The sequence below is a fragment of the Channa argus genome, chromosome 10 (genome assembly GCF_033026475.1).
Source record: "Channa argus isolate prfri chromosome 10, Channa argus male v1.0, whole genome shotgun sequence".
Classification (NCBI taxonomy): Eukaryota; Metazoa; Chordata; class Actinopteri; order Anabantiformes; family Channidae; genus Channa; species Channa argus.
This window is the reverse complement of record NC_090206.1, coordinates 19,024,253-19,039,153: the sequence shown is the minus strand read 5'-3', so window position 1 is coordinate 19,039,153 and position 14,901 is coordinate 19,024,253. Positions and strand designations below refer to the sequence as shown.

The following is a 14,901-nucleotide window of genomic DNA, read 5'->3' as shown; positions in this document are numbered from 1 at the left end:
TTCTCCCAGAGGGCTTTTCCTTAAAGAAAGGAGCTGAGGTGTGATGCTTGGTGAGAATTGTGTCTAATAATATCCAAGGTGTTTTGATAAAGCGTAGTGTTAAAAATGGAAAACACAGTTTCAGGAGGAACTGGCCAGCAGTTTGAGATTAAGTTTACTGGTCTCTGTTATGCATGTGTTTCAACCGTGTTCAGAAAGTTGCTGACTTAAAGTAACAGATGTACCAAAGCTTAATGCTACGATATGTAACATTCTATTATTTTATGATTTAATTTTAGTCTTTTTAGAAATATGCTCCATAGCTTCTCTTAATGTGGAGAGGCGCTGTCGGTGCCTCCCATGAGACAGAGTCGACAGCACTGGCAGCAGTTCAGATATATTACCTATACACATTTTTGATTGAGGCTCCCCCACTTAACTGTTTAGTGAAGAGCGTCAACTTCTGCTTGATTAGCAAGTTTTGTGGCATTCATATTGATTTTAATTTCATATGAACTAAAGGGAGCGCTGAAGTGCCGTGACGAGTGTGGTGGAGCTTAAAAGACAAAGCAATGCTGTATTAGAGCAGGGAGAGGAAGAGCTGAGCAGAGCAAAACAGAGCTCATTGATCCGGAGTCTCATGCCAGTGCTGCCTTAATGTGCACATTCTACTTTTAAGAACAGACTGACACAAAGACGGTACCGTTGAGACAACTAAAAATTATTTCTATTATCATATCTGTGTTTTTGATAAGCAACTGTGTTGGCATGTAAAAAAGCCCATTGTAGATTTTAAAGTAACTACCATATTTACTTTTACCACTAGATTCTTATAGGACTCGTATAAAACAAGGACATGTTAATTCAGTACATGTTCTTAAACCCAATGATTATAGACAATAGTGAAAGTAAAGTCGTGAGTAAATCACTTTAGTACAATGCTTTTAGCTAAACGTACTCCAAGTCTCACAATAACGTACTAATTTTCCAGCATGGTTCCTAGTGTGTTGTTGTAATTTGCGCAAAAACAACTTTTAATACAGTTTTAGCAGGTGCCAATGGCACTAATTCAGTCCGTCAGCTAAATAACCCAGGAAATTCCCATCAAATTCACTGCACTGTATCAAAGTGAGTTACAAGGTAGAGAGCAATATACAATGGTGATGTTAAACAGCTGAAATATTACATGCAGAAGCTGCTCAGTTGATAGTTGTGTTCTGATTGGCTAGTTATATCTACAGAGTTTACAGTTTCTGCAAACTGTAAATGAGTTCACTGCTCTCATACATTATTTTTTTACAGTTATTTAGACAATATATAGACAATTATTTGTCTACATGTGAATGTCTGAAGTCATTCCTTTCCTCTTAGTTGTTCAGGTTGTCATTTGTGGAAAAGCTCTGACTCCATTGCTCCCTCTTGTGGAGAGGTCTGCAACCACATAGATGTGAATGTAGGTTTGTGAATGAATTGCTGTAGAAGGTCAAACTCTCTGATTAAGGACCAAGGGCACACTTTGCACAATTTAATGATCACAGAAGGACACCTACTGTATGTGGCTGCAGTGGTGCCACTTAGTGTCGACTAGTGATGCTGCTAAAATTTTAATTAGCTGGTGTGACCCCCTCCTGAGTCTTGTACTGTTGGACATCCAAAACATTGCGATTGAGTCAAAAGCTTCAGCTGTGACGAGCAGATAATGATGGTAAAATATTTTTTTCCTGTCAGGGCACCCTAAACTTTGGGTGATATTACAGGATGAAATCAGGTGGATAAATCAACATCCTCCATTAAATGCACTTTTCACAAGGGCAAGAAAAAAATCTTCCAGTGTAACAATTTTTCAAATGCAAACTGCCCTTTAATGTGTAATAATGTAAAATCTGCAACACCACAGAACATCTCTTAATATAATGCAAAAATACATACATTTGGATGAGGGGTCTTATTCTGATGTGCATGTTCATCATCAAGTCTGCTTACTGCATACATTGTGATGAGTAGCAGGGAAGGAAAAAGGAAATGAAACATATCCCCAAGCTATATTGTTGAAAACGGTGAACCTCTCTGAAAACTGGTGTGGCTGGAAATTCATAGGAAGAAGTTAATCATGTTCTTTATTGCACACAGCTCTTCTATATGCTTGCTTTAGGTCTCAGGCTCTTAATGGATAAGGATAAATACACAAGTGTACACACACACACATACACACACACACACACACACACATATCCACAGGGAGCATGAGCAGTACTGCAGTGAAATTGCACCAGCCATTTCCTAATATAACAAATCATTTCCTCTATGGGAACTGAAATCTGGTTTCATAATATTTTTACTGATAGATCATTGATTGATAGTATCAATATGCAACACACTGTTTCTAACCATAAGCACAAAAGTAATAGGATTTCCACATATTCCACATTTTTGCCCCATAATGAATTTTGCCTTTGTGTGCACTCCTTTTTTTTTCCCCCTCAGTTCTCTTCTTTGCAAAGTCTTTGTCATTGAAACTGGCTGTCGCTCCACCCTCCCATCTTCCATCCACCCTTTCTTATCTTCTTTCTCTGCTGTCCATCTCCTTTTAGTTCTATGTGCAGAAGAAGTCGTCAGTCGCCTGAGAACTAGGGTCGTTCTTATCACCTGTTTTCTCTCAGCCTGACACCTGTTTGAGGACTGATGGTGAGGTCATCAAGACATATAGTTTCCAACCGTTTTCCTTTTTTAAAGTAATTAATCTAGCCCCTGATTTTTGCTTTTTCAACTGTTTTTCTATCTGCCCTCTGTTTCTCTTCTCATTTTTGTCCTTCAGCCAGTTTTATCACTCTAACATATTTATTACTTCCTCTCCCGCTCCAGGGACCCATTCTGAGCCCTCTGTAATGTGCATATTTCTTTATTCTCCTTCACTGAGTGTCATTTAATTCATCCATTTTCTCTCTTACAGTAGATTTAGAGAAAATCACTTATGAGGAAATGTGGTATCTATTTGCTGGTAATGTGGTATACTGTAGAACAGTAAATATTGTTTCTCCACTGGCTTTAAAACTGTTGAAGATCAGAATAGTAAGAACAGAACCCACACAATGTTTGCTGCTTCTTTTGTGTTGGAGGGAAACCAACCCTATAATGAACTGAAAGTAGGACTATGCAATTACAGGTATAAACACTTTAATTCAGAACAAAAAGTTGAATTTAAAACCTTTAATTACAAAGCAGCTTGTTGGTGGCAAGTGCAAAGCTAAAATTGGGAGTTCACAAGTCAGTTTAATTACAGTAACTCTTTAACAAATCCTTTTCTGTATCCATACTCCTGCTGTCGTGTGTAATTTTACCCTTTCACTGCTATAATACTGTCGCAGCCTGGTTTATTAGGCCACAACAGAGGATATGTGTGTACTTAAAATCTATGCTGAAACTTGGAGGGGCTAAAAGATGATCTCAAAAACAAATGTTTTTGAACAAATCTTTTCCATTTGTCATTGTGATGCTTGTTTGTTTACACATTCTGTGATTCTCATTTTATCAGCTGTGCCTTCCAGTCTGCAACTAACACCTTGTGTAAAATTGTTTTTAACCAGCATGTCAGATTGATTATGTTACATGTCTAGTATATTTCAGTGCGTGTATAATTTATGGTGACGGATTTGTTTTAGCGAGCCGTGCTCCCGCATGCACATACACAGGTGCATAAACGCTACACCCTGCGGCATAATTGTCAACTCAAAATCCTTTGCAGGTGATGCTGTGGCACATACTGAAGGGCAGCGTCATTTCCATTTCAAAAAGCTCCATACTTGGATGCCTGTGCTCATAAAAACGCACGTGGTGGTTATGGATGCCTGTGTGTGTGTGTGTGTGTGTGTGTGTGTGTGTGTGTGTGTGTGTGTGTGTGTGTGTGTGTGTGTGTGTAGGTGTGCATATTTTTTCAGCTAAAGCAGAGATCAGTATTGTAAATAAAGCTTTTTTTTGTATGTACAACCCCAAATCCAAAAAAGTATGGAGTATGTGTAAATATGAATAAAATCAGAATGCAATGATTTACAAATCTCATCAACCCATATTTTATTTACAATAGAACATAAACAACATGTCAGATGTTGAAACTGGGAAATTTTAATATTTTATTGAAAATATTAGCTCATTTTGCATTTGTTAGAAGCAACACTCAAAAAAGTTGGAACAGAACCATTTTACCATTTACCATTGTATAGCATCGACTCTTCTTTTAACAACTGTCTATAAGCATCTGGGAAGTGAGGAGACCAGTTGCTGGAGATTAGGAGAGGAATGTTGTCCCATTCTTGTCTGATGCAGGATTCTAGCTGCTCCTGGCCCTTTGTTGCCAGATTTTTGGTTTTATAAAGTGCAAAATGTTTTCTATTGGTGAAAGGTCTGGACTGCTGGCAGGCCAGTTCAGCACCCGGACTCTTCTCCTGCAAAGCCATGCTGTTGTGATGGATGCAGTAAGTGGTTTAGCATTGTCTTGCTAATATATCCCTGGCCTTCCCTGAAAGAGAGCATATGTTGCTGTAAAACCTCTATGTACTGTTGTTGACAGAAGAATCGTTCAAAGAATATGTACATAACATGGAATCTAACTTAAAATGTTTAGAATAAGCTGATGTAATTCCTGACTGGCTGGATACTGTTTAAATGTTGCTGTGTATTATACGTGTTGCTTGTTTTCCCAGGAAGGAACCGCTGTGTGAACTCATTCAAATATCTCTCCTGTTTCCAGATTTTGACCCCAACCTTGGTATGATGGCAGGAATTACCCCCATAAACCCCCTGATGCCCGGGCTTGGTATGGTGCCTGCGCCGCTCTCCCAGGATGTACCTGTTGTTAAAGAGATCATCCACTGCAAGAGCTGCACCCTGTTTCCTCCAAACCCCAGTAAGTAATGATATCATGTTAAACCCCGACTCCCCCGACTTTGTGTAAAATAATTCAACAAAATGCCTCCATTTCTGTAACAATAGGTGCGTGGAATTAAATGCTTGATACAGTAAATGGCAACCAGTTTCTGCTTTTCAAGCTTTCAGCCACACCCCATGGCCTTCCTCATTGGATTGGCTTGCTTAGCTCTGATGCAGCTGCCCCAATTGTTTCTTCAGCCTGTAATTGTGCACTAAACTTTTGTTTTCAATACAACAACAGAAGGTTACTGGATCATTTAGTGGTAACTGATTAGTAGCTGAGTTGATTAATAGTGGAGATGTACTTTATTATGTGGACCACACATTTCAACACCACAAACTAAAAAAACAAGAGATTCACACATACAGGCATATTCGAAATGATTGCACGTACCGTTGACTGGACTACGTAATGTAACGGTACATTTCTTTTGATTCACGAGTCCCTTTGACCAGCAGCTTTTTTTTCATTAAATGCAGGGGGGAAAAAGACAAATGAGGTGGTTATATCACATGTCGCAATGCTCTTTTTCATTCATCTCTGTAAGAACTTGAGATTATGCTTATATTACAGACAACCAACCCAAGAGTTTGAAGAGATTAAATTTAATTGAGTCTTGGTATTCCAATATGGGGAACATCAATCAGCCATGCCACAGTAAGAATTGATGTTCTTTGTTGTTCCTTTTTTTTTTTTTTCTGTCCTCATTCTTCTGCCAAACATTTAAGTTGATCACTATAACCTGCTTTTACAAGCACATATACCTTAAATAAGATGGCATCCGGATCCAGCAGAAGGACAACAGACAGAGCAAAGACTCTGAGTCGGTGTCAGAGAAGCTTAAAAGAATTTTTCAATTCACTTGAAACCCACTAACACACTGAATCAGAGACTCGTCCCCTTGAAAGACCGAACACCTAAACACAAGAAGAGCAACCTAAAGAATGCGGTTCAATGCAGTGAAGAGCGAGTGTTCAGAGCTCTACACTGGTGAAGCTACACAGCCTCTACACAAGAGGATGGCCTAGCACAGGAAAAGCAACACCTCAGGACCCGAATCAGCAGTGTATCTCCACCTGAAGGACAAAGGACACTCGTTTGAGGTTAACAGTGTACACATTTTGGACAGTGAAGACCGATGGCATGGGGGAGGAGTATGTGAAGCCATATATGTTCACATGGAGAATCCATCTCCTAACACAGGAGGAGGCCTCAGGCACAAGCTGTCTCCATGCTCCCATTGTCCATGCTGCCCTTCCATCCATCCCCAGGAAGATTAAGATCACTGACACATCCCTTAGGAAGACCACACCTCACGACCTCAGCATAGGGGATTAGGCCTGTTCAGGTTCCTGATCATTACATCCCCTTTAACTCAGCCTTGTTTCCACCTCCCCTATTATCCACCTAATGACCCTATTCAGGCCAGGTGACAAACCCGGCCCACTGTGGAGGATATCCAGGTCCCCCAAGCCAATTTTCCCTTACACTGAAGAAGCTGCTTGAATAAGTAGTAAAACGTTTCCAGCCAAGAAGAAGAAGTCCAGTTGACATGATTCATCCTTTGGATAACCAAACCTGGATTATTGAGAACTACGAACTGTAGTAAGGCTTAGTCACTTTATAAAATCTGGCTAGAGGTGTATTGTACAAGCTTTTGTTTAAATTAATCTCACCTCTACCTTCCAATCATCCGCAGATAGAAAATGAAGTGGTGGGGGGTCTGATCCATCCCACCTTGGCTTTTTTGACTTCCTGCTATGGAAAAGTTTCTGCCTGGGGACTTTTTTTCTGAAAAGTCCCACATGTTATCTTCAAGGTGAATTTGAACAATGCACCTCACCATATTAACAAACCCATAATGCTTTTTAAGATATGCTTGTATATCTGTGATGGTGCATTAGGGCTCTTTAAAAGCTGTCACTGTCCCACTATGGTGTAGAGGGAAAAGCTGATTAAAAGTTTAACTTTACCAAGGAACATCTTTCAAGCTACTTATTAGAAGCATAGATGGAGAAATGAGCTAGGTGCTCCGTGCCCTAAAAACCCTGAGGCTGAATGAGGAATCTGCTTGTTGGGAATTTACCCAGGACCTTTGGAGCCTGCCACATTCACTCGGATACACAATTATAGCTTTTTCATGTAGGCTGGTATGCAGTCATTATTTACAAAATGTATAATGTGTAGCTCAATGTGAGTTTCACAGACTCATTTGATTGGAGAGTTTTTTCATTGTCTTACTCAGCTTTTACTTTTCTGCCTTTCTCTCTGTCCTAGTTACTCTTAAGTCACTCTTTTATCCCCATCTCTGCTTAAGATCTCTCTTGCCTGTCACAAGAAGCAGTTAAGCTCTAAGCCAAGTATTGTCAATAGGCCGACATCTGAGGGAACTGTCAAGGCTTGATTCAAGCAAGTCTCATGTCAAGTTTTGAGTCCCAAAGCAGGAAAGCCGAAGGCCTAATGTCTAAAGTAATGAACTGCTGTGTGATTAGGAACTTCAAACTGTAATCCCTTACACTACTCTGGAGTTCAGAATTGTTGCTGCAGCAATTTTGATCAAATAATTTCAGTCACAACTCTGAAGAGGAATGCAAAATCAGAGGAGTCCTCTGTTAAAGTGGAGCGTGCGCTTCAGACAGGTAAACTTGTACGGCGTGGCAGTGATGCATGCATTGTGTTGGGCTGTTGTGGACAAAAGGGAGGTGAGACTTTAGGCAAAGCTCTTGATTTACAGGTAAATCTCTCTACTACTCAGCGCTCCGAATCAAGGATCACCTCCCCTGTGGAACTGTTCTGAGCATATTCAACCAAAAGGCATCTCCAAATGGGACCCAAATGCTGTAACGTCCAGTGCATAGAGCCCACTTTTCATCATTTTGGGAGTTGTGATTGAAAATGTGACTCAATTATCAGAACAGTTGCCAAATAATCAGCTAAGGAAGCAGATGGTTTGGAGATAGTTTATTCTGAACAGTATGTAAGGAATACAGAGAAACAGCCATTGGTGCTTGCTGCATTCCCTCTTTTAGTAGATATCACAGGGAAAGAGTTGGCGTCTAGGGAACAAGGTTGCATATGGTGTCTATCACAAATAGTCATTACCCTCTAGCTGCATGTAGTCAACCTGACACCACATGTAGCATCCCCTCTCTCTGACCTTTAGCTCAGCAGCAACAACCCTGCAGCCCTCCCCCAGCTCTCGTGCTCTCTCTTTATTCTCCTCCATGTGCGTAACCTTGCCATCAGGGTGCATCCTTATCAAGCTCTTTTCTTGTTGCAGCATTCTCCCTTTTCTCCGGTCAAACCCTTTCCATTCAGCCGTGACTTCTCTTTTACCTTCTTCTCTGCCACTTCTTCCCACTCACCCATCTAGTGCTACACTGCTGCAGTACCCTCCTCTTCATTCTCAAAGTGGTTTGCAATGTCTTGATGCTCAAGATTTAGACTCTTTAATAGTGGACAAAGTGGACATCAGACTGTGCGGTCATTCTCTATTTCTTTAAAAACATCTTCAGGCAGACTGATAGATATTTCGTAATTACCATGAAAGCAAGTGAAACATTCTCTTGAGGTTTGAGAAATGTCTGTTTGCCAGTGTTACATAAGCACACATATACTGTACATACTCCATTAAGTCTAAATAAACAAGAAAGCTCAATTAGTGGACGTTTTTGTGTCTTTTCTATTGTCTGATTGCTCGCACGTGGATGTACTTAGAGCTGCCTTTAAATGAAGACATTCTTTGTCAACTAACAGTTAAATGAATCCCTCCAAACATCGACAATTGTGTTAGTGTACAGACATAGGAGTCTGTTAAGGATTAGTATTTGTTTGTGTGTGATATGTGGCAGTGAACATGTTTATTTAAGTGTGTGTAACTGTACTTTATCTAACACTACAGTAAGAGTCTTCCTCTGAGTCCTCCCTGCAGCTAGCACCCAGACCATAAAAAAAGCATTTAGCCAGTCAAGGTGATGGATAGTGATGACCTATGTTAGTGTAGCAGACTAGTGGGTGGGCACACAGACAGCAGGCCTGTGGGACCGGGCTGATCTGAGAAACAGCAGGCCCCATATGTATCCACAGTAACATAATAATAATAATAATAATAATGACTTCTAATATGTCAATACAATGATTGAAGTCATTTCTCAACATGCAATAGGTAAACGTACAAAGAATACAACATTTAGAAATGACTTTTCTCTATTTTTGCAATGCATTATATTAATTGTTCTTAAGTTGGCCTACTGTTAGAACATTTGAACATCAAACGTTTGATATTCTTTTTCTCACAGAACAAATTCTCTTCTCTCTCTGCTGTCCTATGTTGCACCTTGTATCCACCCTCTCCTCCTCTGTGTCCTCGGTTTCTCCGTCTGCATTTTAAAATCCTGGGCCTTTAAGTTCTCATCTCACAATCACTCAAAGGGACACACACATCAAATTAGAATTTGGGGAAAAAATTACTTTTTAAACTCTGGTACCCACATGTTTTAGTAATCTTCAAATGCAGCTCCCTCCACCCGCTCCCTCTCGGCCTGACTCAGGTTCACTTGCTTACATCATCTGCATACAAATCCAATCACTTGCACTGTTCACAAATGTTTTCATCTGTTGTATCATATAATGTTTTTTTGGTTTAATCTGTGCACAGTGCATAGCCTCATGTTTTAACCCGTGGGGTTCAGTAGCCGAGGAGCAAACTGCCCAAAGCTTTTTGTAGCAAAATGAATCAAGTATTTATTTTAGTTACAGCATGGCACATTAGGTCACTGCTGCACTGTGACCTTCCTCTGTCCTCTCTTCTCTCCCCATCATCACCATCAGCCACTCGTGGACCAAAAAGGTCAATCAATTCGAGTCTCTGTTGTATCTGTCAACAAAGCTTTTTCTTGCTATCGCAAGTTTTTACCTCATCCCCTTTACATTTTTTCTGTGCTTTTCAACTCATTTCAACTACTGTAGTTTAATTTGCCAACTTTGGAGGTCACGGAAAATAACTTGGGTAGAAACCTGGGTGTGGGTGTGGCTGTTGCAGAGAAAGTTTAAGGAAAGTAACAAAGCTGGCTTGGACTTGGGACAGAAGTTTTCTTCCAACTCCTCAGAGTTCTGTATGAGAGTACAAATGGTTCTGACAGAAGTGAGATTATGAGCTAATGATTTTTTTCAGACAGACGAATTGGCGCTGGATTGCTGTTTCGTTGCTTGACATCCATGCAACTTCCCTTTTTTGGATTACATATTCCAGTGCATTTCTTTATTTATTACTCTATTATCAGTTCTGCCAAAGGGGTGGCCAGGAGCACTATGCATCCCTTCTAAACTCAGATCCATTCCCAGCTACATATCAGCTACAACTGCTGAGCTTCTTTTTTTTTAAGCTTGTGAAAGGAGAATTTGGCATCTTGCTGAGAAACCTCATTAAAATCATTTGTATTGAGCTCTTTCATTCACTACCTAACTCCTATGCCACAGGTGAGCATTGGAGAGAAGTTCAAGCAGCAATTTTAAAGCCTGGTTAGAAAGTAAAATTATTAAAAAATACATATAGTGCAAGTTATTTTAGTTGCAGAAGGTTATCACCATATGACTGTGGAATCTGGTCGTAAAGCTATAATGCTGCAGCCAACCAAGACTTTGTCTTGAAATCCTTTTAATCACACGTCAATAATACCCCAAGATACAATTACTCCACGGAACCAGGCCTTAATGATACACCTGAGATATCCAGCCAAGTTCAACCCCGATTCTTTTCAGTGTGTCAATATCAGGAGCATTGATTGCAAGGCATTTCTAGCACACATCCAGAAATGCAGAATCCTCAGTGTTCCACTGATTAGCTGGTTCACCCTTCATAGACCCCACTAATCACATTCATCATGGATGAGAGGCCTGATGTGTTGGAGATTAAGTCAGTCAACACTCATCTGTGTTGCATAAGTGATTTTTGCAATGCAGGGGACCTTCCACATGAGAGGATTTGCAATCACTTTGTAGCCAAAAGGATTTCATTTTCATGCATGAAACAATTTGATATTAACATTGATGAAACAAAAAAACGATCTGAGCATATTGCTTTAAGTCACCATTAAGCTGTGTGAGTTTTTTGTTGTTGTTGTTGTTGTTGTTGTTGTTGTTTTTGTTTTTTTCATGTTTTAAATATTTTGCAGCATCGAGCCCCATTATTTTATCGTGAAGCCTGGTACCTTAGTGGTAAAGCGTTGGGTTGGGATGCAGGAGGATATAGGTTCGAATCCCACTCAACCTGGTGCATCCCCACCCAGCCACCAAGGGCCACCCTGGAGCCGGTCCCGGTTAAAATGGGAGGGTTGTCCGGCGTAAAAACTCAAAAGCTGTTGATCTTTGAAGCCCCAGTACTTTATCTGGGTTTCAAAATCTTTTATCATATTCTGTACAGATTTCTAATGTAAATTTTGGTGTAACCTACCCTTTTCTTGACCTCAGGGCCATTTTGGCATGTTTTATTATGTATTTGCTTTTGGTATCAGGGGATTGCAGCCTTTGTCAATGGAGTCTCCCGGAGTTACCAGAATCCCACTTTTCTCTCATCAGATTTTTTATTTGATAGATTTTTTCTGTACATAATAATAGTTGACCTATATTAAAGGTTTTCAATTCCATTACATTATCTTTTATGTGTTTGACTTATGTGCGTATTTAATAGCCGTATTGATACACGTGGTACAAAACCAACTACATAATATTAACACTTTTGTTGACTCTGATGGGATCAGTGATATTCAAATGTTCCAAAGTAAGAATTGATAAAATATTAAATATATTTTTAGATTAGAGCTACAAATTTGCAGCTGCTTCTTTCTGTTTCCTCACAATGCATAACATTGCTTTTCAGATTTGCTTTATCGACTATAATACAGTCATACATTTTTCTTATTGTATAAAAACAAATGACAAGAATCAGACCTACTCCTCAGGCCTGCCAAAATGATTTCCAGCAATGGCTTAATCAAAACAGTATGTTCTTGCCACTGGGTATATTGTCTGCAGCTTCTCAAAGAACATAATTCATGCCCAGAATTGAGTTACAGTGTTGTGGGACAGCTGGGTCGTTTATGAAATTCTGTTTATTTCGGCTGCATTATCTCTACATAACTGCACACAGTTTCATCATTCGGGCCTGTCCTAAAATTTCCACCTAGTGGTGGTTGACACATAATTGCATTTCTCTCCTCTACCTTTATACAGACCTTCCCCCTCCAGCGACAAGAGACCGCCCTCCAGGATGTAAGACGGTGTTTGTCGGAGGTCTTCCAGAGAATGCCACTGAGCAGATCATAATGGAGGTCTTTGGACAATGTGGTGATATCACAGCTATACGCAAAAGCAAGAAAAACTTCTGCCATATCAGATTTGCTGAAGAGTTCACTGTGGACAAGGCTCTCTTCCTGTCAGGTCAGCTGCTAAAACACTCAAATTGACATAGTTGCGAGTGATTATTGGTATAATCGATTTGTGTTACAAGGTGCAAGAATAAAGTAAAGATTAGACTATCAAGAGAGTATTTCAGAATGAACAGGCATTAATTCAGCATCAATAGCTCTCTGTTTTGCTCACAATCACAATGATAAATTCCTCTGTATTTCTCATTTATGCCTCCCCCCATAGCAACAGCAGCCTAGACTCATGGGTAATGTATTATTTAGAGATGTCTGGCCTGCCAAACACAAAGAAAAAATAATAATAAAGATTTCACCTATAAACATTTGAAGTAATTTAAACTGGAAATCATACCACAAACCAATAGCATCCTTATAGTTTTTTTCAACCTTGTCATATCTGATTTTATCTTTTTACAGCAGGTAGAGCCCAAGATCTTTTGTCAAGTACTGGCCACAAATGTTTACTCAAAAATTAACTTGGAACATCGTAATCAGTAGAGTGTGTGTGTGTGTGTGTGTGTGTGTGTGTGTGTGTGTGTGTGTGTGAGAGAGAGAGAGAGTTTGTCTGCCTCTATTCTTACAGTGAGATGTGGAGCTGAGGTCCATTTATTAGCCAGATGACAGAGCTGTGTAGTTTTCCCATAAATAAAACCCCACCCACACACACATGCACACCCTGTGCAAACACCAGGCAATGACGCACACTCTAGCAGCCCCAGCACACTGAGATCCCCTCATATGAAATATTGAAGTTTTGGTAGATTGGGAGCCTGAAGCAGAGTGAGCAAACCAAAGCAGAAACCCCCAAAGACACACTCATTTTTTTTCCTGTTTGCACAAGCATCCACCACCACTCCTTTCTTCTATGATGAGAGTGTATTGAGCCTCACAGTGAATCGTGCTGGGCATCATTACTGCGTCCGGCAAGAGCCCGCACTGACACGTCTACCCAAACACACACCGAAAACACTCTGATCATTTCAGCCAATTAAATCACAAAATGGGCTTGATTTCACTTCAGTCCACAACCGGCCATTAGTGCAAATTGAGTAAGGAGGAGAGAGAGAGGATGGGAGAGGGGGAAGTAGTGAAGGGAAGAGGGGGTAATGAGGGATATTGTGGTCTTTCAGTGCCACTAGAGAAGTAATTGCCCTCTCGCTCTCTTGTGTATTGCCAAAAGGATACGGCCCTTCTCATGCTACACAACCCTGGAGCTAAAACACATCTTCTCAAACAGTAACAATATTAAAAATAATATATATAAGCCCATTTGTATAACACTTTGATCTCGTCGTCCTTTTTTTTCTTTGTTGATTTTCTGTGTTGTCAAATTCACATCTCAAGGCATGTTTTCTTTATTTGAATTATAAAGAGACACAGTGCCCCTAATTAAACTTACGTTGTTTTTTTTTTGTTTGTTTGTTTTATTTCTTCATTTTTTTGTGAGCGGTCTAAAAGATGTAAGACTTTATAACATGCCACAAGCTGCTTTGTAAGACTGTAGTATGCTGGTGCCTTTAGATAAAAACTAACCTGGATGCAATCATTTCCGTTGAGTGTTTTACCATGGTAATATTTGCTAATTTCAGCTAAATAAAAGTTACAACTGGGGCTAGCAGTTTTGCACATGTTGGCTTATAAATCATAGTTTGGGACCAACTTAAATTTTGACTTAATGATAGTGCTCGATAAAATGTAAAAGCGAATCTACAGTCACGAGCGGAACATCACTGTATGTACATGATGTCCACCTAAAACAGACCATAATGTGAAGTTGATAGCACTAGAGAAAATAATACTAATAGACAAACAGCTCTAACATCGTCAGAGTCATATCTTGTGTTATCTTTAAGAATTAAGAGCCTTTAAACACCATCAGTACTTGCAGCTCACTGTGAAAATTACATCAAACTGTCTGCGCACACAGATTAACAAACTTAATTGGTAAGTTCCTTGCTGTGCCATCTGCTTCTCCTTGTTATATTTAGTCATTTTCTTTTTTTTTTCCTTTTATTCTTCCATCTTCTCTTTGTTTTTGAATTTTAATCATTTTACACATTTTGTCTCCACAGGGTATCGAATCCGTTTGGGTTCCAGCACAGACAAAAAAGACACTGGTCGTCTTCACGTGGACTTTGCACAGGCCAGAGACGACCTGTATGAATGGGAATGTCGCCAACGCATGTTGGCTAGAGAGGAGAGGCACCGACGCAAGATGGAGGAGGATCGCCTCCGGCCGCCGTCCCCTCCTCCAATTGTTCACTACTCAGAGCACGAGTGCAGCCAGCTGGGAGACAAAATCAAAGGTTAAAACATAACCAGTATTTTATATTATGTACAATAAAAGTTATGACACAAACAAAGACAGAGGTTAGTAAAGAATACAAAATCCCGACACATAGTAAAGACATTAGATTCGGTGGACCTGGGCACCTCCACCAGTTGTAATTGCAAAATGATTAATGAATAAACACAGTGAAAATAGATTTCCTTTGGTACGGGACTAAGAGAGATGATCAGTTGCCTATGCAGGTTTGTATGCCTGCAGGCCCCCCCCCCATAAGGTCACAATCA

General features: G+C 40.0%; 1 protein-coding gene across 12 annotated transcripts in view; it reads left to right on the top strand.

Annotated features, from left to right (window-relative positions):
- Positions 1–14,901, top strand: part of enox2 (ecto-NOX disulfide-thiol exchanger 2) — a 152,524-nt gene that overhangs the window by 111,921 nt on the left and 25,702 nt on the right. For 10 of the 12 annotated variants that reach the window (XM_067518684.1, XM_067518687.1, XM_067518683.1 and 7 more), the window contains 3 exons: positions 4,724–4,879; positions 12,134–12,340; positions 14,400–14,633. In XM_067518684.1, coding sequence (XP_067374785.1) covers positions 4,724–4,879; positions 12,134–12,340; positions 14,400–14,633 — 597 coding nt within the window. Of the gene's footprint in view, positions 1–2,570; positions 2,665–4,375; positions 4,449–4,723; positions 4,880–12,133; positions 12,341–14,399; positions 14,634–14,901 lie in introns of all 12 variants that reach the window. The other 2 variants (XM_067518690.1, XM_067518692.1) reach the window with 2 other exon arrangements.